Below are 22,238 nucleotides of genomic sequence, written 5' to 3'. Positions count from 1 at the left end.
TACCTCCATGAGTGTTCCCAAAGATATTCAGTGAATTATTTAAATTCACAGATCAACGTCTTTTTTGTTGATTTCTTTTTATGTGTCTGGAGCTGTTTTAAGTATTGGAGATACGAAGATAAAAAAGACTGAGACTCTTCCCTGGGAAGCATATAATTCGATAATGTCAAAATTTATTTTCCCAGAGATCCTGGGTGGCTCAGTCACTTAAATGTCTGACTCTTGGGTTTGGCTCAGGTCATGATCTCATGGTTCGTGGGTTCAAACCCCACATTGGGCTCTGCGCTGACAGCATGGAGCCTGCTTTGGATTCTCTCTTTTTCTCCCTGTCTCTCTCTCTGCTCATCCCAAGCTCTCTCTCTTTCTCTCAAAATAAATAAATAAACTTAAAAAAACCTTATTTCCCATGGGAACAAAATTATGTATGCTGGTCAGATTCCCAGGCAAGCTAACAAAAGACTATTTAATCCATAATATAGAATAAATCAGTGCTAACATAATTATACAGAATTTTGGAAAAAAATGGCCATATCTCATACAATAGGAAATTGGATGAAAAAGAGTTTCCTCATCTTGGACTCATAAACAACCTCAAGCAAACATTTGGAATGGGTCTAGTTTCATGCACTCTCCTGAATCTTCCCTTTTGCATCTTTCTCCTAAGGCACCCTCCCTAATGCTCAGTGTCCTTATGCTGTTTTAATCCTTCCTGTGGCTCCTCATCTGGGTCTGTGCCATTCTACCAATGCTCAAGATTCAATTACTCGCTTTCCTTCTTCCAGTTCTTCAACATTCCTGATCTTAACTAGTTGGGAGGAGAAAAATCTGAACAAACTAATTTGCACGTTCTTTCCCCTAGCACATGCTCCCCATTCCCACCCTTTGGGAGGGGTTCCAGTTGAGTTTTTAGGTGTTATTTAGAATTCATTGTATTTTTAGGGGTGCCTGGGTGGCTCAGTTGGTTAAGCTTCCTACTCTTGATTTTGGCTTAGGTGATGATCTCACTGTGAGTTTGAGCCCCAAGTTGGGCTCCGCACTGTAGGTGCGGAGCCTCTCTGGGATTCTGTCTCTCTTCTCTTTGCTCCTCCTCTGCTTGTGCTCTCTCTCTCAAAATAATTAAATACACTTAAAAAACTTAAATAAACTTAAAAAAAGAATTCAATGTATTTTTAATAATTCAAAGTCAACATATAACCACTATATTGCCAGGTTCTCTTCCTTAGACATCCATACACATAATAAAAACTGTTATAAGATTTTTGGAGGGGCGCCTGGGTGGCTCAATGGGTGAGCATCCTACTTCGGCTCAGGTCATGTTCTCATGGTTTGTGGGTTCGAGCCCCGCTTCGGGCTCTGTGCTGGTGGCTCAGAGCCTGAAGCCTGCTTCAGATTCTGTGTCTCCCTCTCTCTCTGCCCTCCCCCTCTAATGCTTTCACTCTCAAAAATAAATACATTAAAAAATAAATATTTTTGGAAATATTATTTTGAGACTTAACTTGTGTGTTGTTTAGAATGAGAACAGGTAAAATTTTAAGATAAACTACTATAGCCACTGTATTCTTAAAATATTTGCATGTTAAGAAAAATGGCAATTAGACTGTTTAGCATTAAGGTCTCCAAATTTAAACTGATACTGATTATAATTCAATAAAAAATTGTTTTAAGTAATCTCTACATCCACCATGGGGCTTGAACTCATGACCTCAAGATCAAGAGTCACATGCTCCACGGACTGAGCCAGCCAGGCGCCCACCCCTCAATAAAAAATTTTACGATGTATTTGCAGCCACCATAATTGTTAATATTTAAAAGTCACAGAATGGGAGGAAAACAGTGCTTAGATTAGCCAACACTATTATTTTAAAATGTTAAGTCTTCCTCAGGATTCAGCATATTGAAAAAAAGAGATAAAATTAATTTTAAAAATGGGATTATCTCCAAGCTATCATTATTCTTTATTTTAAAGCAGAGGATATAGGACATGGGTCCTTTATTTCTTATCACCTGTAATGAGATAAGAATCTATGAAGCTGGTAGGAAAATGAGTCCACAACCAAAATGTTTACTCAGCTACTACAGAAGATCAAAAACTAGTATGCAGAATCCGGAATCTGCGAAGACAAAGCAATTGTTTTCTTTGAAAAATAAGTGGGGTTCAGAAAATTTCTGGGATTTATCTGTAAAAACACCTTCTGGGCCCTAATAGTGACGTTTTAGGGAAACACTCACATTTCGGGGTGGGAAAAATAGGAGGTAGCGTTTTGTGGGCTCTTCTGGTGGTTAGGTAGTTCTCAGAAGACAGTACTGGAAATTAGATAATTGCTGATGTCATCTTTTTCACAAAAAAACGTGTTCTGGGGGCTATAAAAGCAGCAGCTTTTCCCTTTCCATCACAAGCAGAATCGTTGAAACAGGTAAGTGTTTCAGCAAGCTTGGTTTGAAATGATAACTTCTTGATACCTCATTGTTTTCCCTTGTAATCTTGCTTCTTGTTCTCTCCATACCAGGTTCTCCTTTTCTAGTCGCCATTTGTTTAAGTTAGAGGTGTCTGCGATGGCCGCCCTGCAGAAACCTGGGAGCTCTTCCCTTATGGGAACTCTGGCCGCTAGCTGCCTCCTTCTCATTGCCCTGTGGACGCAGGGAGGATTGGCTGTGCCCATCAGTTCACACTGCAGGCTTGACGGGTCCAACTTCCAGCAGCCCTATATCACCAACCGCACCTTCATGTTGGCTAAGGAGGTACTCATCTCAAACTCTCTCTCTCTCTTTCACATCTATCTACTTGGAACCTGAGAGTTCCAAAAATTTTCTCCAGGACACTACTAAAATCTTTAGGAACCCATCATCTATCCTCACTGGTAGACCAGAGATTATTTTCTATGTCTCTTTAGAGAATTTTTGGAGATTGGGCTTTACCAGAAGACCTTCCACTTTGGCCTTGAGGATATGTAGGTTGAGCTTTACTCCAAAAAATCCATTTATTAGCCCACCTGACTTTTGTTTTTCCCTTTACTCCTCTGTGCATTATTTTAAACGCATGCACACATCTGAATTCTTTCTTTAGTCTTCCTGGGGCTGCTCTGGGGAACGTGGATAGAATGCATCTCTACTCACAGACTTTTCTCCTATCTCCCTGACGTCCAGGCACTTTGTCTTTTCTTCTCTTCCAGGCTCGTTTGGCAGATAACAACACAGATGTTCGTCTCATTGGGGAGAAACTGTTCTACGAAGTCAATGTAAGTCATAGTCATGATGAGCAAGGCAATGTGTCATCCATGGTTATTTGGGTGGTGGTGATGATGGTTTGGATCTTCTGGATGCCCCCTACCATGACCCCTGCTGTTCCACTTTTGCCTGCAGATGGGAGAGCGTTGCTATCTGATGAAGCAGGTGCTGAACTTTACCCTTGAAGAAGTGCTGCTCCCCCAATCTGATAGGTTCCAGCCCTACATGCAGGAGGTGGTGCCCTTCCTGGCCAGGCTCAGCAACAAACTAAGCCCATGTGTGAGTTCTTCTCCTACCCTAACTCCACCCACTCCTAGCCCGCCTTCCCCCCCTTCTTCCCTTTAGAGCCCTTCCACGCCAACCCTCACTGCCCCTACCCAGGCTGGCAGCAAGAGGTGCCTCAGCAACACCATTACAGGAGTGATTTGGAGTCAGAGTGTTTGTTTTTGCTTTAATTGAGTCACGTTTTGAATTTATGGTGATGAAGGGTATCTGAAAGACAAGAGCACAGAAGGCTCCTCTGTTCCTGGGAAAAAGCAACTTAAGTTATGTGAGAAGAGAAAGGTGTTGGGAGCTGTAGGAAAAAATGCCTAGATGTGGAAATGGTTCCTCTGAGTAGAGATGGAAGGGATGGGAAAGAGAAAGGGTAATGGAAAGATTTAACATTCGGTGCTGGGTGAGCAAACATGGTTGCCCTTTGGATGCTGCAAGAGGGTATGACCTTGATGGCTCTGAATATTTACAATTTTGAAAAAAGATTGGGGTGGACTGGGTGGAGCTACAGGACTCAGTATTTATTAAGGAGGGCCTACTGTTCACCCAAGACATACTTTATGTCCGTTTCTTGTTCTGAGCGTGCATTTTTCGTGAGGGAGAGTTAGGGTTTTATTCTTCACAGAATTTGCATAAACCACTCCACTCTTTCCACACACTTAAACCTCAGCAGGATTTCCCAAAGGTGAAGAGAGGTTCCATGTAAGGGAAATGACTGGATTTGGGTGTCCAAGGGAATTCAAGAGCTGTGCAAATCTAGGTCACTGGTGAAATCTGGGTCATTGTGGGCAAAATTGCTAAGAACTTTAATTCCAGGTGCGTTGTAACGCACCTCGGTTAGGGACACTCAAGTTCATAAAGCTAAAATAAGTGTTTTGGTTTTCATTTTGTAGCATATTGACAGTGATGACCAGCATATCCAGAGAAATGTGCAAAACCTGAAGGACACAGTGAAAAAGGTACTACTAATAACTATTAATGCTAAATTATTAAAGAGGAGAGACACGTGCCACTTTCTTTTTCTTCCCTTTCTTTCTTTTTTCCCCCTATGGATAATTTTTTACTTGATTCGCTTACCATTGGGTTGATCATTTAGGTGCATATACATAGATGTGTCTGTATATTTATAAATAAACTTCCCAATTTTGCAAATCCTAGAATCCGAGACCCGGCTGGGAAATTAGGTCTTCTAAGCTCATCACCCCATGTTCTGGGCATGGCCAGTAGCAAAGCCAGGGCTACGAGGCAGATCTCCTGGATACTCTATGCAACACTATTTCCAGCAGCAATTTGTGTTGGTTTTAGTTTTATTAATTCTTCAGGAAATTTGAGATTCCTATTAGCGTGTAATCTGAACAGGCACCTGTTCAAAAAACAGAAAAGCACCTGGGGGAAAATTTATTTGAGGTGATTTTTGAAGTCATTGATTTGATGGTTTAAAACTTGGAGAGAGAAGCCCAGAACAATCATAATAAAAGAGCTGGGCTTATGTAGGGGATGAATCTCTGGAATGATTCATGCTTATATTTAATCATCATTGTACAATACCCAACAGCTGTAGATTTTAATTTAAAAGCAAGAGTGAGCCACCCCTAATTTCTTTTATACAGTTTCAAATAGAATGAAATGTTAGTAATGGCTTTCATATAGTGAATGAAAGTCTGAACGGGGAATAATCTTTTCTTCCTCTCTTTTTTCCCCTTCCTTTCTGGTCTCCTCCTTCCCTCAACAAATTCCCAGTGAGCATTTATCTTATGTAGGCTACTGTATATTTGAACAGTGAATGATACTGTCACGTGACCTATTTGGGGAAAAGAACAACAGTAGAAAGCTGAGACTAGCAGTTGTGACTCATCCAAAAACCAGTGGAATGATTACTAGCAGCGAAAGTGATGCTTTTGCAGGCAGGCACAGTTATACCTCAGAAGCACGAAAGCTCTAGCCAATGGAATTTTCACTAACAGGTGTAACCTAAATTTTCTTTTCCTTCCCACCTTGATGTTTCTTGAAAAAAAGGATTTCTTCCTGATCATGATTTCACGAATGTGTCTGTTTCTTCCTTGGATAGTGGAAGGCTTTGTAGCCTTTCATTGTGAAGATCAATTCTCTTGTCATATATCGATTACCTCGATGTGGAGGGCTGGATATTAGCATGCCATTGCAAAGAATTGCCTTGCACTTCTGGTCTGAAAAATTCCTGACGTCAGTTTACTTTGTTGGCTTTAGGAAAATGCAGGGTGGGAGAGAAACATCTGACGGTGATCCATGTGGGGAAACAAATTTTAAAGCATTTTTTAAATGCATTTAAAAAAATTTTTTTTTTTAAACATTTATTTTTGAGACAGAGAGAGACAGAGCATGAACGGGGGAGGGGCAGAGAGAGAGGGAGACACAGAATCGGAAACAGGCTCCAGGCTCTGAGCCATCAGCCCAGAGCCTGACGCGGGGCTCGAACTCACGGACCGCGAGATTGTGACCTGGCTGAAGTCGGACGCTTAACCGACTGCGCCACCCAGGCGCCCCTTAAATGCATTTTTTAAAACAAATTTTAATCCATTTTGGGAGAATCAACTCTTGCAATGGGGTGCCACCTAGAAGAGCGGTTATGGTATTTTTGTTTTAACCCTGTAGCTCCAGAGAGCATAGGCGAGAGAGGAACATTACCCAGAGGAAGCTCAACACCAGAGATAACTGTTCAACACTGGCTGAAATGGGAGGGCGGTCTTGGAGGTGTTATGTCCCTGCCACTGCAGGTACAAGCAGAGAGCAGGCTGTGGTAGAATGGATGATAGACAGTAGGGCAAGCTAACTTCAAACATTCTCTATAGTCTTGGCAGTCTTTGAGATATAAGAAATATCGCTTGGCATTATGTCAAAGGAAGTATGGAAAGGTGGAATGATGGAAGACAAGAGGAAGAGAAAGGAGAACAAAGCAGAGAGGACAATGATGGCTTACGGTTTTCCTTGAAATACTCTAGAGCACATTTAATAGATTAGATGAATTTCAGAGGAGAATGCTTTGAACTTGAATCTGAGTTCTCTCTCTTATGGAGTTTGAAAGCCTCATTTACAGCCTACCCGGAAGGAGCAGGAGAGAAGTGGTGTTATGATGTGTATCTGACTTTCTACTAGTTAAAGCAACTGGATGGGACTTATTTGGTATTTTCCCTACAAAAGTGAAAACCTGTTGTTGTTTTCCCCCTTTGTTAAGGAGGTGAGAACAGAAGAAGCTCACGTGTATTGGTAAATGTATAGTTTTGGTACAAAAGTGTGTGAGCTGAGCTGTTATAATTAGGTGGTCATAGACTGTAGTGAGGCTATGAGGGAGGGCAGAGCATAGTGGGGGCATTCGGTCCTGCAGATGTCTGCACAGCTCCCATCCGCTTGCTCTGGTTAGGAAGTGGCTTTAAACAGCTTCATTAGTGTAGATACAACTGAGATTGGATGCCCGTTGGTGCCTTTAGAGTTCAGTTAACCATAATTTTAAGCTCTATGGCAAATCATGTTATGTTCTGCTAAAAGGGTATTGTTATTAGTCTTTTACAAAAGGCAAAAACTTGGTTTTTGTCTCCAGCAACCCAACCATCTTTTTCTAATTTGTTCCTCTTTAAAAAGTATGGTATGAATGCTCAAATACTCATGTGTTCTTATTTTTACAGCTTGGAGAGAATGGAGAGATCAAAGTAATTGGAGAACTGGATTTGCTGTTTATGGCCCTGAGAAATGCCTGTAATTGAACAGAGCAAAGCTGGAAAATGGATGACTAATGCTTCTTGCCCCTTAGAAATAACAAGATCCCTTAAAGGTTTCTTTTACCAAAAGGAAAATGGGAAGACAAACTTTTTAATCATGGGTGGATTCTAAGTAAACCGCTGCTTAGCTTAAAAAAGAGAACAATGTCACCTGTGTCCACAGGATCAGAAGGTAGACCTTCCATGCTTAATGAGAATTATTGATAAAATTTTATTGTGGTTGGTGTTTGATACCCAGAAACTTACTTTTTTTTAAAACAATTGTCTACTCCCATAAAAAATATCACTTCCCATTCCTTTAGGGAAACAAAAGCCCTAAATAACTTCATTTCCAGAATCAATATTTATATTTATGAATTTATTTATTGTTGTAAGTACACATTTTATTTATGTCATTTTAATAATATAGATTTATTTATAGAAGTATTACGTGATATTGCTACTTAAGTAAAAAGCTAATATTTATGACAATAATTATGGAGCTATGTTTATTTGATCTCAATAAACACTTTGATATCCTAAATCTTGTGGCTTTGTGATTTGTTTCCCTTTAATATCATCATCATCATGTAAACATTCTCATTTGCTAAATGGGCCAAGAACCTCATATACTTTTTCTTGAATCTAAGCCAGTTAGGTAGCTGTTAGTATTATCTCTATTTTAAGGATGAGAAAATTGAATCAGAGACATGTTAAAAAAACATTGGGTAACTTTAGTTGACCTGTATTGAGCTAGGTCTATGGGATTTCTGGGCTTTCTTTTATATTGCCTATGTAGATTTATTATGTTGATTCAGCATGTAATTCTGAAAGGAAAACAGTAAGACACAGAAAAGGATCCATAGGCATCATTACCAGTTTGTGGATAAAAGAATGGGGTGATGTTGCTCGCAGAGAAATACACGTAGCTCCCGGTGCTATGGTGGAACTAGATTGAATCTATTAAGGAAGGCATTCTCCAGTGTTCCTGTAAGTCAGGAAACAAAGTAAAGGGGAAATGGACTGAGTTCGGGGACTCTCCCAAATTTGTGCAATGGTTCAAAAAAGAGAAAAGAAGTAGAGCTAGTTGGATGAGCTCTATCTAGAAGAATGGACAAATGACACCAGCGTTGAGGAATATACAGTTCTTTCCACAGAAGGTGAAAGCCAGTGGTCAGGAGAGGTCAGTGTGTCAGTGGTTGACTGTTTACAGTATTTCCTCCTCTGAAAAGTCAAGAATCCCAGGTTTATTGTATAGGTCACTCACCAATCATTTGCCAAATTCTTGCAGGGTTAGGTCAAACCTGGTGGTGACTGGTGAGCACATATGTAAATTCTAAGTTCACTCAGGTTAATTGAAGTTAATATTTTTGGGTGTGGGCTGCAAATACTAAGAGGTACCCCAGCTAAGCTTTTTAATACAATTATCGTTATTTCTGGGATAAGCTGGAGTTTTGGACTTTTTCCTCTCTCCTTCCAAATGAATCTCAGGGTAATAATTTGAGCAAAATTTGGGATTTTACATATTTTTTTTTGAGAGAGAGACAGAGACAGAGAGAGAGACAGAGAGAGAGAGAGAATGAATGGGGGTAAGGGCAGAGAGAGGGGGACAGAGGATCTGAAGTAGGCTTTGTGATGATGCAGAGAGCCCGATGTGGAGCTCAAACTCACGAGCCATGAGATCATGACCTGAGCCAAAGTTGGACACTTAACCGACTCAGCCACCGAGGAGGACCCCGTGATTTTACTTATTTTTGACCAATCTTCTAGGAATTAAACCATAAATGGAAGAATACCCTTAGAATTGGATTCAAGAATGCTTCCATCTAGGGCAAGGAGTCTAAAATAAAGAGATTTAAAAAATTCTGAATGCTGATGAACATAAAGCAGAAGGTACCAGGATCTTCTTCAGTTCTCAAGGGCGGTTCTGGCAAACTTTGCAGCTGCATGAGATAGTCCAAATTTCCCACAGGGAGTCTTGACATAATCCTTGGTACTTGCTGTAGCAATTCTTTTGCATTTGGCTGGCACTATGAGCACTGTTCTTACTCTTGGCGTTGGCAGAGGCCATGGGTGTTTCCTCCCCCAGTAGCAGATGGCAACACCTGGGTGTTGGGGAGATTCATCTGTGAGGTTGTATGAGATGCAAGCCCCCAGAGACACTAACCAGCATTCAGGACTGATGAGAAGCCACTAGAGAGTTTCAAGCGTGGGAAAAACTTGATATGACTCACAAAGATCACTCTGGTATTGGATGGAGACTAAGTTTAACAGGGGTAAGACTAGAAACAATGCCGGCACAATAGTTTAGGGAAGAGGTAATGATTGCACTGGAGTGGATGAGAGTAGAGCCAGGGAAACTGGTGTGTGACCTTCTCTGTGACACTTAGTTTGGATTGCTTAGGAAATAAGGGCTCTGTGTAGGTCATATACATTAAGAGGAAAAGTGATCTGTTAGTTCTTTTTCTGGCTTTTTATTTATACTATATTATTCACTAGTATGTAGTTCTCCAGATAGGAATGAAAGTAAAGACAGACAGGTGATTTTGTTCTGAAAAGAGGTCAGGATTTTAAGATTTGAGCGAAGACACATATCAGATGAGAAGCAGTGATACCAAGGGTTGAAAGCCGAGGTCCTCTTGTCTCTGAGGCAACCACAGCTACAGTGACTTTATCTTTAAAATGTACTTTCAGTGAATGCTTATTGTTGATTCCAATTTTCCACTTTCTCTCCAGCTGCTTTTGGGGAGGGGTGATTTTCCCATATTCTCTCCTCTCCTCCCACCCCCCCCCCCCATCTCCGTCTTTTCTTTGCCTGCAAAAGCACCTCCCTGACCGCCCGGCTTCTCGCTCCCCAAGTTCACCCCTCTGCGCTGTGTACCTGCTGAATTCTGTGGTTCAGGTTGTGCAGATTGTTGTGTTAATCCTCCAATCAGTTTTCTAGGTGTGCAGGATGGTTTAGTGTTGGTCTGGCTGTATTTCATGGATGCAAGACACAAAAAAACTTCCATGCTGTTCCGCCACCTTGGCTCCTCCCCAGTGAATGCTTATTGTTGAAATAATAGGTGGAGAAAACTGAGATGATGGATCCTTGTCAGTAAGAGAAAATCATACTGCCATTACACCGTGACTGCTGGGTAGACTGTAACTGGACCAAAGGTATGGGCTAGATTGTCTTGTCAATTCACTCAATAGTCTTGTCAATGGAAAACTACATCAACTGGAAAAGACAGAATCCTCAAGAACTTCATTTCCATAGCAATGAGGTTTTAAGTCACTTTACCAAGTGAAGGACCCCATCCAAGGGAGGTGCAGGCAGAGGGTAAAGGAAAAATGGAATGAGTGGTAGAAGAAGGAATTCACAATTATTAACGTAGGTCCTGTGAACAGCTATAAAAATAAGAACTATAGCAGATATGTTTTCCATTTGTCCTTTTTTCCCCTTTTCCCTTTCCCCCACCTCTTATATGAAGAATACGGTAGAAGTTATTCCAGTTTGCAAGTGGGAATATAACCACATTGGTATTGTCCTGTAACTACACAGTGGTTGATGAGATTCTAAGGGTTTCCTGTGCTGGCGACCTACATTTTTCACTTCAGCAAATCCAAGAGTGGATGCTGAAGACAAAAGAGATGGGTTGTGCCAATCTGGCCATCCATATCCATCTTCTGTTCTCATGCACTCTCTGCTCTGTGCTCACAGAGGCTGACGTATACGACATGCCTCATATATGTGTTTGTTCTCTGGCTTTCGATTGCATGTGGCAAGTGGGAGAAGTTAGCTGGAGATTGAAGAAGGGCGGAATACTTATTCTTCTGGGACTTCCTGCCAGATTGCTACACAGGTTGGTTGTATACTTCTACCAAATGCCATAGTTCCTTGCAGATAGCTCTCTTCCATGTTGCTTTCTTTCCTGGTTTTGGAAATTGCTCTCAACCCTGTTTCCCAATAGGCTTCCAGCTGTTTTTAGTTTTAGGGCATTGCACTGCTTCTTACGGAGTTCCTTAAACTCTTTCTACACCTTAGAAAAATTAATCCCTTATGAAACTCTTCTCTATTACCCAGTTTGAATGCAACATGTTTTCTGCTGGGATTCTGATCTATATATTCCTTTTCTCTCTTCCATTCTCTCCCGAGTCACATAGCAGCAAGATGAAGTCTGTTAATTTAGGTATCATCCATGGACAATAAAGAAAGCCAGTTTTTGGCATATCTGAGTGGTCTGTAAATTTTGACCCTGCAACAAAGCAAAATCAGAAACAATAGTATTTTGAATTCTAAAATCAAAACACTTTCTTTAATTAAAAAAAAAAATCCTATTTATCCAACAGATTTCTCCATGGGGGAAGAGAGGCACTTGCGTCAACATGCAGGAACTAAAGAGCTCTCTCCTTCCCTCTGGGCCAGGAGTGCTCTTGTTCCTTTGGAGTCTTTCTCCTCTCCCCTGCTTTCATGCCAGACAAACAGGGGTATCTTTAAATCAGGCTACTACGCCAGCTAGGGGAATGGAGAATTATTACACTTGAGTAATTTCCACGGCTCTCAACCTTGTGTTTTGGTTGTCTGCCCTGTGTGCGGCCCCTTCTCTCTCCTCTTTTGATCCAAGATATTCAGGGTGACCCTATATGCCTATTTTAGTCACAGTCTCTCCTTATTTCTACGGGGTTTAACTGTCTGGCTCATTCTCTGCATCCCATATCTTACTTTAGCGATGCGTGTGCAGGATAAGCACAATACCATCAAGAAATCGATCTGTTGTGCCCTTACTAGCCTGTGCTGTTTCTCTTTGAAACCTGCATGCTGTGAGATGCTCTGCTGAGCTCTTGTTTCATCTATGACATTTTCCATTTGCCATTGCAGCAGATGCTATTTTTAGGCACAGTGACTGCCCAGGAACTTTATGATTCTTACATTGCTGTTTGACTCAATAACACCCTTAGACGTTTCAATTCAATTTAGTTCCGTAAGCAACTGTTGAGATCATAGGGTAGCAAGATCCTGGACTAGGGACTATGAAAATAGAAGGTTAGATATAATTTGGATGCTGTCCTCAGGGTGCTGACAGCCTCGTGAGGAAGACGAACAAATAACTGCTCAGGCACAAGTAAAGGCAAAATAGTAAATATTTTACGCTTTGGAGGCTACATATTATCTCTGTTGCATGTTTTTTCTTCACTTCCATCTTCCTCCTCCTCCTCTATTCTTTGAAAGTATAAAACCATTTCTTAGCTCCTGGGGTTTATAAAAACAGTCTGTGAGTCAGATTTGGGCTGTAATTTGACAACCCTTGGCTTAGATCATTCATAGTTCATTTTCCAGCATTAGGCACAAAAAAATTCTGCCAGCAAGATTAAAAGGGAATCGTTTCATGGGTAACTAATAAGATCTGCTCTGAGTGACAGGATGGCAAATGAATTCAGCATTGAGTATAAACCAGAGTCAACAAAACTTACACTTAAAATTAAATTTCCCTATCAACTACAAGTTGTTATAGCAAAACCATGAACTGTAATTATTACTATAATAATGTTTTATCTTGCTACCCATTGAAAAAAATAGACTTTATTTTGTTAGAGTTTTAGGTTCAGAGCAAACTTGAGAGGAAGGTATAGAGATTTCAAATATAAGCATATATATCCCCACCCCCCGACATGCATCAACTTCCCCAATATTGACATCCCCAACAGAGTGATACATTTATCACAACGGATGATCTATATTGTTGTTAGCTATTTTTGATAACAATGAATTTTTTTTTTTTTTAACAATGGAAAGTAAATCTCTGTAAACACATCTTATGGGGCATCTCAGATTCTCTTGGTCTCTCTTGTTTTCAACTGCTACTGCAATGATCATTTCTGGCTCCTTCTGTCACTTTGAACTCAGAAAAAGTGCTGTGGGGCAGATTATGGTGTCTGCTTCCCCTGAAGTGCTGAAGGGGCCAGAGGCCTGAGAAGTTAACTCTCTATTAGGCAAATCTTCAAGGGAGGATGCTGGCATATAATTTTCATCCTCTTCTTCCCTTCCTTTGGTCTGATCCCAGGCATAGTGTTTCTATACAGCCTGTTGGAGACACCCAACAGACTGGCCCTCTTCATAAAACACTGGCCAGCTTACTAGTGACCACCATGAAGGTGCTGGCCATCCTTGTTGGCCTCATTTTTCTCCCTTCATTTCACTGCTCCTAATAACGGATCAGCACTCAAGCTTTGCTTCAGGCTCTATTTTCTGGGAAACCTGGGTTAACAAGATTCTTTACGAGAATCTAGGCATCATGATGTTATGGATTTTGGCTTATTCTGTTCACTGCCTACATGTTACCTGGCACATAACATGTGCTCAATATATATAAGGTACTTCTCTCTCTCTCTCTCTCTCTCTCTCTCTCTCTCTCTCGTATATAAGATCTTCTATGAGCAGCAGAATGGCATATACATGTATACATATACGTCATACATGCATATATGTGCCATATATAGTACGTGTGTGTGTGTGTGTGTGTGTGTGTGTATATATATATATATAATTCTTTCAAGACATGTTTTGAAAAAATAAATGCATTGATTCAGGGTGGAACCTCTGGAAGACACTAGCACAAAAACAAGTTTGTGGGAAGGATAGAGACCTCTTATTAGCTGATTCCTGCCTTCAGAGAGACCCAGGCCTGCAATACAAAAAGCACAGATGTGTTTAACTGCAGGAAAGTGAACAGCTGGTGTGTAGGGAGCAACAAGAAAAGATACAGAACAAAAAGGAGAAGCTGGCATCACTCATCACAGAGCTGCATGAGAGGTTCCTGTCCAGCCCAGACGGGCAGCTGGTTTGATATCTTCTGTAGACTTCTGGTTTGGCTTGAAATGCAGAGGAGAGACAGGAAACAATACAGAAGGCAGGGGAGGGGATACCCACTGTGGGCTCTGCAGAGATCTTCTAGACAGCATTAGAAGATAAAGAGCTGCTTGTGGCTGCCCAACATAGCTCAGAAGTGGGTCAAGAAGAAACATTTAGAAAGGCCCTCCCAAAGCAGAGTTATTGTGCCAGCGCCCAAATCTCTTCCTCCCTCTTCCTTCGAACCCTGACTGCCCTTTGGTCTTTTCTCACCTCCCAGGGCACTCAGTGGTGATCACGTTGGGGCGTAGTATTTATTGAACACATACTCTGTGACAGTCACTGTTTAGAACAGGTGTAACAGCAGTGAGCAAGAAGACAAAAATCCCTGCCCTGATAAGAGCATAGATTTTTAGTGAAGGAGGTGGTAAACAAAATGCATTAATAAAATATGTCATATGTTAGAGAATGATAAGGGCTTTGAAAAAAATAAAACAAAAATGAAATAGAGGAGGGGGGGGGCGTGTGGTTAATTACTCTAATTTCCTGGGGCTGTGGTAACAAAGCACCACAGGCTGACTGGCTTAAATTACAGAAATTTAGGGGTGCCTGGTGGCTTGGTCGGTTGAGCGTCCAACTCTTGATTTTGGCTCAGGTCATGATGTCACAGTTCATGAGTTTGAGTCCCACATTGGGTTCTGTGCTTGACAGTGTGGAGCCTGCTTCGGATTCTTTGTCTCCTTTTCTCTCTGCCCTTACCCCACTCATGCTCTCTCTCTCTCTCTCAAAATAAATAAACATTAAAAACAAAACAAAATAAAGCAAACCAAAAAACCCCAGAAATTTATTTTCTCACAGTTCTAGAGACTGGAAGCCTGACATCAAGGTGTCAGAAAGGCTAGTTTTTCTTGAGGCCTCCTCCTTGGCCTGCAGATGGCCACCTTTCCTCTGTGTATGTCTGTGTCCTGATCTCCCTCTTCTTATGGAGACACCAGTCATATTGGATTAGGGCCTACCCAGAGGACTTCGTTTTAACTAATTACCTCTTTGAAGACCCTATCTCCAAATATGGTCACCCTCTAGGGGAGTGGGGATTAAGATTTCAACGTACGAATTTGGGGGGAACAACATTCAGCCCATAGCAGATATCCTGGGAAAGCCTTGCCGAGAAGGTGGTATTTGAACAAAGTCCTAAAAGATGTGAGAGAGCTGGCCATGCAGGTATGTAGGCGGAAAGCATTGGCCCCGAGACGAATGTGTGCTTCGTGAGTTCCAAGAGCATCAGGGAAGTGTTGTGACTAGAGCAGGAGAGCAAAGGGACAGCGGGAGGAGCTGAAGCCAGAAATGGAAGGGGAACAGGCAAAATCAGGCAGGCCCTCAGGCCATGGAAAGGACTTTGGCTTTTACTCTGAATGTGAGAGCAAGTCCTGAAGGGGGAAATCATGTTGCTGGTGGCCTGTAAGTTCAGGTTCAAATGCATTGCTCAGTCTGAGTAACTGTCTACTAGGTGTTTATGCTGATTGCCATAGGTTCCCAGGGCTGAAGAGAAAAGGACAGATGATGGATCCATTTTGATGGAAAAGGCACATCTATTTCTGTGACTCTCACAATCAAGATTTCTAAACTCTGTCCCCAGTCTTGCTGTTATTACTGCAAACCTTATTTCTAATGCACTTAGAAAATGAGGTACAAAGGCTGTCTTGTGGTCATATGTGCTCTGACAAAACTTTGGAGGATGCTTGGATTCGTGCATCATGTATCCTTTCTCTCTCTTCTGCTGGTCTGAGCGAAGGGGACAGCTGTGGAGATCAGTTTTCTGCTCTCCTTTGTGGTGCGTTAGTATAATAGGCTTCTGATTTTTAAATTTTTTGAAATCGTGGTTAGGGTGTCATATTTTCGGCAGGACTTAGGGATGACGTGCCTTTCATTGCCAGAGAATGAATGGCCAATGTGTCTGATACCAATGTGTCAAAGCCTACAGAGCCATGAAAAAATGGCTACACCAAAAGAGCTCTTGGGATGTATGATAATTTTTTAATAGTAGGTTTATTTTTACATTTCCCATCAGAAGATCTTGGAGTCATACATAAATCATGTTTACTTATAAACCCCGAGGCAAAATGGTCCAGCGGAAATGCCATTGGGTTTGTTTTCCAAAGACCCGGGTCAAACCTAGGTTGGCCACTTCCTGGCTCCGTGCCTTCAAGGAAGTCATTTAACCTCTTTCCATCTCTGCTCTCCCACCTGCAAACTGCAAAAAAAAAAAAAAAAAAAAAAAAACCAAAACACAAGTCCTCTTTTCCCTCTTACAGAACGTTGGGGAGACCGAGTAAAGGAATACTTTGTGAAGTATAACGTTAGATACTTTCATAATGTATACGTAAGGGCTGTAAAATACCATAAAGAATTGTTTTACTGTTCTCGAAGTGTTTTTCTTCTTTTTCCTTTTTCCTTAGGTCACCGTGCCATCTCTTATTTTCTGTAGTGTCCCTCACAACCTCAGATAGTCCCTATGTCCCGCTCTCCAGTGCGGTGGGAGGCCGCACGGGCGGTGGGAAGCACATGGGCTTTGGGGTCTTGTGAGCACGGATGGAATCCTCCGCCTTGTTGATCTAAGGGTCACCTGGGCATATGATTAAGCTTCCTTGGATTCTGTAAAATGGAGCGGTGCCAGACACTCTGAAACTACCTAGCCTCCAGCGTAATGAGAAGCTCTCTCTATATTTTCGGGTATGAAAGGGTTCTTCTCCCAACCAGCCCGTGGACTATTAAGTGCTCACATATGACAGTCAAGGCCTGTCTGAATTCCACCGATTCTCGGTGCAGCAGAAAAACAAGTAGCCAGGTCATGATTTCACCTCTTAAAAAAGCATCCGAACAGATCTAAATATGTTTGAAAAGGTGGATGAGGTAGGAGTTTCTTCTTAAAAATGTTTTTCGGGGCGCCTGGGTGGCGCAGTCGGTTGGGCGTCCGACTTCAGCCAGGTCACGATCTCGCGGTCCGTGAGTTCGAGCCCCGCGTCAGGCTCTGGGCTGATGGCTCAGAGCCTGGAGCCTGTTTCCGATTCTGTGTCTCCCTCTCTCTCTGCCCCTCCCCCGTTCATGCTCTGTCTCTCTCTGTCCCAAAAATAAATAAACGTTGAAAAAAAAAATTTAAAAAAAAATGTTTTTCAAGAGCTACTAAAATGTTCACATAGGCAACGTAGTTAAAAAAAACAATTGTCTTGGGGTGCCTGGGTGGCTCAGTCAGTTGAGCGTCCGACTTCGGCTCAGGTCATGATCTCACAGCTTGTGAGTTCGAGCCCCGGGTTGGGCTCTGTGCTGACAGCTCAGAGCTTGGAGCCTGCTTCTGCTTCTGTGTCTCCCTCTCTCTCTGCCCCAACCCACTCGCATTCTGTCTCTGTCTCTCTCAAAAATAAATAAGCATAAAAAAAAAAAACACAAAAAATAAAAAAACAATTGTCTTCTGGATTAAACAAGAAGGGAAGGGCCAGGCCTTCCCATAAAGCTCAGCAGAGCTATGCCACAGCGGTAGCTTCTTTTCTGCTGCACCAGTGGCCGGGCTGTCCTTACTTCTATCTCTCTCTCTCTACCTTTTACCCCCTTTCCTTCTTTCTTTCCTTTCCTTCCCTCCCCTTCCTTTCCTTTCTTTTCCTTTCCTTCCTTCCTTTTTTTTACCGAGGTGAGATTCACATAATATAAAATTAACTACTTAAACATGAACAATCCATCGGCATTTAGTACATTCGTAGTGTACTAAACCCCACTTCCATCCAGTTCTGAAACATTTTCATCACTTGCAAAGGGAGGCCTGTACCCATTAAGCAGCTACTCCCCCATTTCCCCTTCTCAGCCCTGGCGACTATGAAGCTGACCTCTGTCTCTATATTTTCCCATCTGGATGTGTCACAGAAGTGAAATCATAAATATGCGACCTTTTGCACTGAAAACAGCGTACTGTTTTCAAAGTTCTTCCGTGTTGTAGCATATGTGCATCAGCTCTACATCCCTTTTTATCACTAACATTCCACCGTATGGATGTATCACACTTGGTTTATCTGTTCATTTATTTCTGGGTATTTGGTTCCTGTTTCCTTTTTAAAGAACCTAAGTCAGACAATATAGCTCCTTTGTTCAAATATCCCACGTGACCAAGGGTGGAAGCTGAGGTCCCACTAATAGCTTTAAAGGCTGTGACTTGGGGACGCCTGGGTGTCTCGGTTAAGCATGGAGCCTGCTTGGGGTTCTCTCTTTCCTTCTCTCTCTGCCCCTCCCTTGCTTGCATGCTCTCTCTCAAAGTAGATAAATAAACTTAAAAAAGAAATAAAGGCTGTGACTGTGTCCACATTTCCTCTTCTATCTCACATTTTTCTACCCTCCTCCCTTGTTCTAGGTTTGATCACACAGGCTTCCTAGGTGTATGGAACACACTGAGCGTGCACCTTCCCTAAGGACTTTGCATTGACTGTGCCTTTGGACTGAAGAGGTACCTCTGTGACTTGCTCATCACGTTATTTACTGTTGCTTAAATGTTCCATCGAACCTTCTGTGATCATCCTGTTTACAACCTATCCCCATCCAAGCACCAGCACCCCCCTTATTCTATTCCATTTTCTCCAAAGCTTCATTTTCCAACTGTACATAACTGGGTTGTAGCTTACATAAGTTATATCTATTATATTTACTTATTGTCTGTCCTCCCCATCCTCTACTATCACGAGGATGTTTTATGAAATCAATCATTTTCTGTTCTGTTTATTAGTGCATACTGAGACCCAGTAAGCCTGGGAGATAACAAATGCCCAAAATACATTTGGTGAATGAATGAATGAATGATGCACGGGGAAGACATACAGAGTATAAGTCACCCAGCATAGAACCGGGAACACAGGCTAAGACGCTCAGAGGGTTTTCATGCACTTTTCCTCTTCATGCTGTTCCATGAATCCAGGTTCCAGATCCACTTTCTTCCCCCTTCAGACCATTTAGAGCCCTCTTCATTCCTTCTCTAGCCTGTTCTCATCCATCCCTCTGATGACGTAAACATAAGATAAACATGTTTCCTGGGTGGAATTGTCTGATAGAGAGGGACCTACCTTTTCTGAAAGGACAAAACCCAGATATCATTGTATTAAGTATATTTATCAATCTATGACTATTTCTTATCTCTATCTTCTGGCTCTATCCTGGAAAAAAAATATTGGGTTTCAGGGTTTTTTACAAATAGAATGACTAGTTTAAAGTAGATCCACCTACTTCTTATTTATAGCGATGTAGAGTTTAGGATTTCTGATCCTTAGGAATTATGCCAATCACTGAGGTCGTTAAACATCATATTTCAACAAATTTAAGATACCATATGATCAAAGCTGCACCATTATTTTATCACTAAGAAAGGAAATAAGTGCTTCTGATTAAGCTATGATGCAGTGCTTGCTTAACATTTAGCACTTGGTTGTTGCCTTGCAAGAAAATATGTAATTTTGGTCATTCTTCCAAAGACAAATACTTGCTTCTCTAATAGCAGATTTGCATCCCACTGCTGTTCTGTGCCTTTCTGTGAACACATTAACTTTCATTTCATTGCTGAATCATAGTGCAGTCTTTCTAAATATATTTGAACAGCAATTCAACTCAACACACGTACTAACAGCCATGCACACAGTCTGAAGTGGGGACATGACTGGCGACTGCACAGGGAAGGACAACTGTGTATGGGCTGACTTGGTGATGTAATTATAAGACGATGGATTATAAAACGGGTTGTGATTTCAGAGATATTAAGATGTGGGGGAAAGAAAAAAGCCAAACCGCAAATGTGTCTTAGAGTCAACTAAATCGTTTAGCAATTGAGGAACCCGAATGGGTGTTGTTTTTTTCCTCCTACAGAGGAGAGGTCTCAAAGTGAGCTGTGATTCTCTGCATGAAACCCATTTTGCTCATTAGATATGCTTGACCATCAGAGGGCGCTGCTAGCATTCTTTTGGGTGTGTGAGGGTGGAGCTGAATTTTAAGGAAAATGGCTGCCATACCGGCATTTGGGAATTGGGGTAGCCAGCTGTGCTTTGGGGCAGATCAGTTGTTTAAATGTTCTCCTGTACATTATGTAGGAGTAGCAGCCTTAAAATAATCCACTTAATGGCCCCGGTCTGCTTTCTGGATGTGTGTGGGGGTGAATTGAATTCCTCATGCCTGCATACTCTTTGAAATATGGTCAGATCATTGTTCATCCTTTACTTTCCTCACTTTCTTCAACCATTTCTCAACACTTTTGAAAGTTTGTGAGAGACTTAAACATTATTCAGAGTATTGCACATGCATTTTGCTGTGGTCTGAATGCTTGTGTCTTAGATTCATATGTTGAACTCTAGACCCCAAGTTGGTGGTATTAGGTGGGGCCTTTGAGAGGTGGTTAGGTCATGAGGGCAGAGTCCTCATGAATGGGATTTGCACCTTTATAAAAGAGGCTCCAGAGAGATCCCTTGCCCCTTCCACCATGTGAGGACACAGTGAGAGGCTGGCTGTTTGCAACCCAGAAGAGAGGCTTCACCAGACTGTGACCACGCGGACATGTTGATCTGGGACTTCCCGGCCTTCACGTTGGTGAGAAATTAATTTCTGTTGCTTATAAGCTATCTAGTCTGTAGTATTTTGGTACAGTACCTGGACAGATTAAGATACATTTATTATTTGAAAAATAATAATGTAATAGTTACCACTTGCAGGGTGCATCTGTAGCTGCCCTTGTGCTCAGCATTCTATTGATATTATCATATTTTTTGCTCATGACAGCCGTCTGAAGTAGGTACAATTATTGTCCCATTTTAATGACGACAAAAACTAAAGCTCAGAGAGGATTAACAACTTCCGCATGGCTATACAACTAGTAGGGTAGTTGCATCTGAGTTTCAAAACCAAATCTCCTTGTAACCAATAGCCATTTTTATGTAGTTCTGTATAAGGAACTTAATAAAAGTGACATAATAAAAATACATCCAAAATGAGAGAGACTTGTGTTTCAGCTGGTACCCCAAGGACATCACGTACTTATTCTAATGGCTCTTTTGTTACTTGGGGGCACTTTTGGAACCCCCTGTCGGAATTGTCTTTAGGACCTGTGTTTTGAGTCTCCTTTATCACTTGTCATCCTTTGGGGGCCAGATTGGACTGTTTGAAGGACCCTAATGAGGCTGATGTGCCAACTAAGATGTAGGATGACTATGGTCCACAGGGAGATACGGTTTTCAGACATAAGGAAATGGCCAGTTTTCTGGAGTTGGTTGCGAATCAAAGCGGAGGCATCCCTGGGATGTTATGATCTTCCTTGGGTCCTGATAGTTTGAGGGACATGAGACATTTATGTAAATGCAACCAGCAGGAGTTAAAAATTCGTCAGAACACATATTCATTTACCAATATTAGCGATTCGCGTTGCACTTACGTTTTGTTGCCGCACACCAGGGACCCCCAAATTAGCTGCTCAAGGCAGTGTTCAGCTCCTGGAAGTATTTTGTGTGGTCCTTTTAGTGCACCCACACGGTGTGTTAACAGGCTGTATAATTAGGCAGATTTTAGGTTTGGTGGCAATGTAAGCAATTTAGTTCCGACTGTCCCGTATGCGTTTACCCAGGGTGTTTATGTTAATCCTACACCCTCTGAAAGCATTTGGGCTTTTGATCCCTGGTAGTTCATACTCTTTTCTATAAAGGAATTTTGAATAGTAGGCATCACTGTTCTCAAAAACAAAACAAAACAAAACAAAACAAAACAAAACAAAACAAAAGAAACACCACCCTGGGATATTCCATGTCCCAGTTCAAACACCTTTAAGCTACTCGTAGCTAAAAAAGAATTCTTCCTTTTCCTGAATTTTTGTAAAATTTCAGTGAACCCCCTTTTTGTGCTCCCAATCAGCTGCCTTCTGCTGTAGCTCTTTGTGAACATTCCCATCTCACCTCAGAGAGTGTGTCTTTCACAGCAGAGCTGGTCCTGTGGGCATAAGCTTCCGGTGTTGCAAAATCTACCTACTTTTTGAAGCAGCAGGAAATATTCCCCAGTGTTTGGACCTCTCACTCCTACTTTCTCTTCGCTCCTTTGCCAGCCTGGTGGTCTTTGATTTAGACATTTGTCTTGAATTCTGAAGTCTGTCACTGACTAGTTTTGAGGAATCTCTTGCTCAC

General features: G+C 41.7%; 1 protein-coding gene across 1 annotated transcript; it reads left to right on the top strand.

Moving 5' to 3' along the window:
* Positions 1-2,553: 2,553 nt before the first annotated feature.
* Positions 2,554-16,641, top strand: IL22 (interleukin 22). The gene is made up of 6 exons (XM_047867336.1): positions 2,554-2,739; positions 3,171-3,236; positions 3,361-3,504; positions 4,392-4,457; positions 7,158-7,227; positions 16,544-16,641. The coding sequence occupies exons 1-6, from the start codon at positions 2,554-2,556 to the stop codon at positions 16,639-16,641; spliced, it is 630 nt and encodes a 209-aa protein (XP_047723292.1).
* The last annotated feature ends 5,597 nt before the right edge of the window (positions 16,642-22,238 follow it).

The sequence above is a fragment of the Prionailurus viverrinus genome, chromosome B4 (genome assembly GCF_022837055.1).
Source record: "Prionailurus viverrinus isolate Anna chromosome B4, UM_Priviv_1.0, whole genome shotgun sequence".
NCBI lineage: Eukaryota > Metazoa > Chordata > Mammalia > Carnivora > Felidae > Prionailurus > Prionailurus viverrinus.
Note: the sequence above shows the minus strand (reverse complement) of the source record. Positions and strands in the feature narration are given on the sequence as shown.

What these genes read in the sequence shown, in the direction of transcription:
- IL22 (XM_047867336.1), top strand. Translation starts at nt 2,554, where the DNA reads ATGGCCGCCCTGCAGAAACCTGGGAGCTCTTCCCTTATGGGAACTCTG. An exon ending in CCTTCATGTTGGCTAAGGAG is followed by an intron (nt 2,740 to 3,170) that starts GTACTCATCTCA and finishes CTTCTCTTCCAG; the next exon opens with GCTCGTTTGGCAGATAACAA. An exon ending in TGAAGGACACAGTGAAAAAG is followed by an intron (nt 4,458 to 7,157) that starts GTACTACTAATA and finishes TTATTTTTACAG; the next exon opens with CTTGGAGAGAATGGAGAGAT.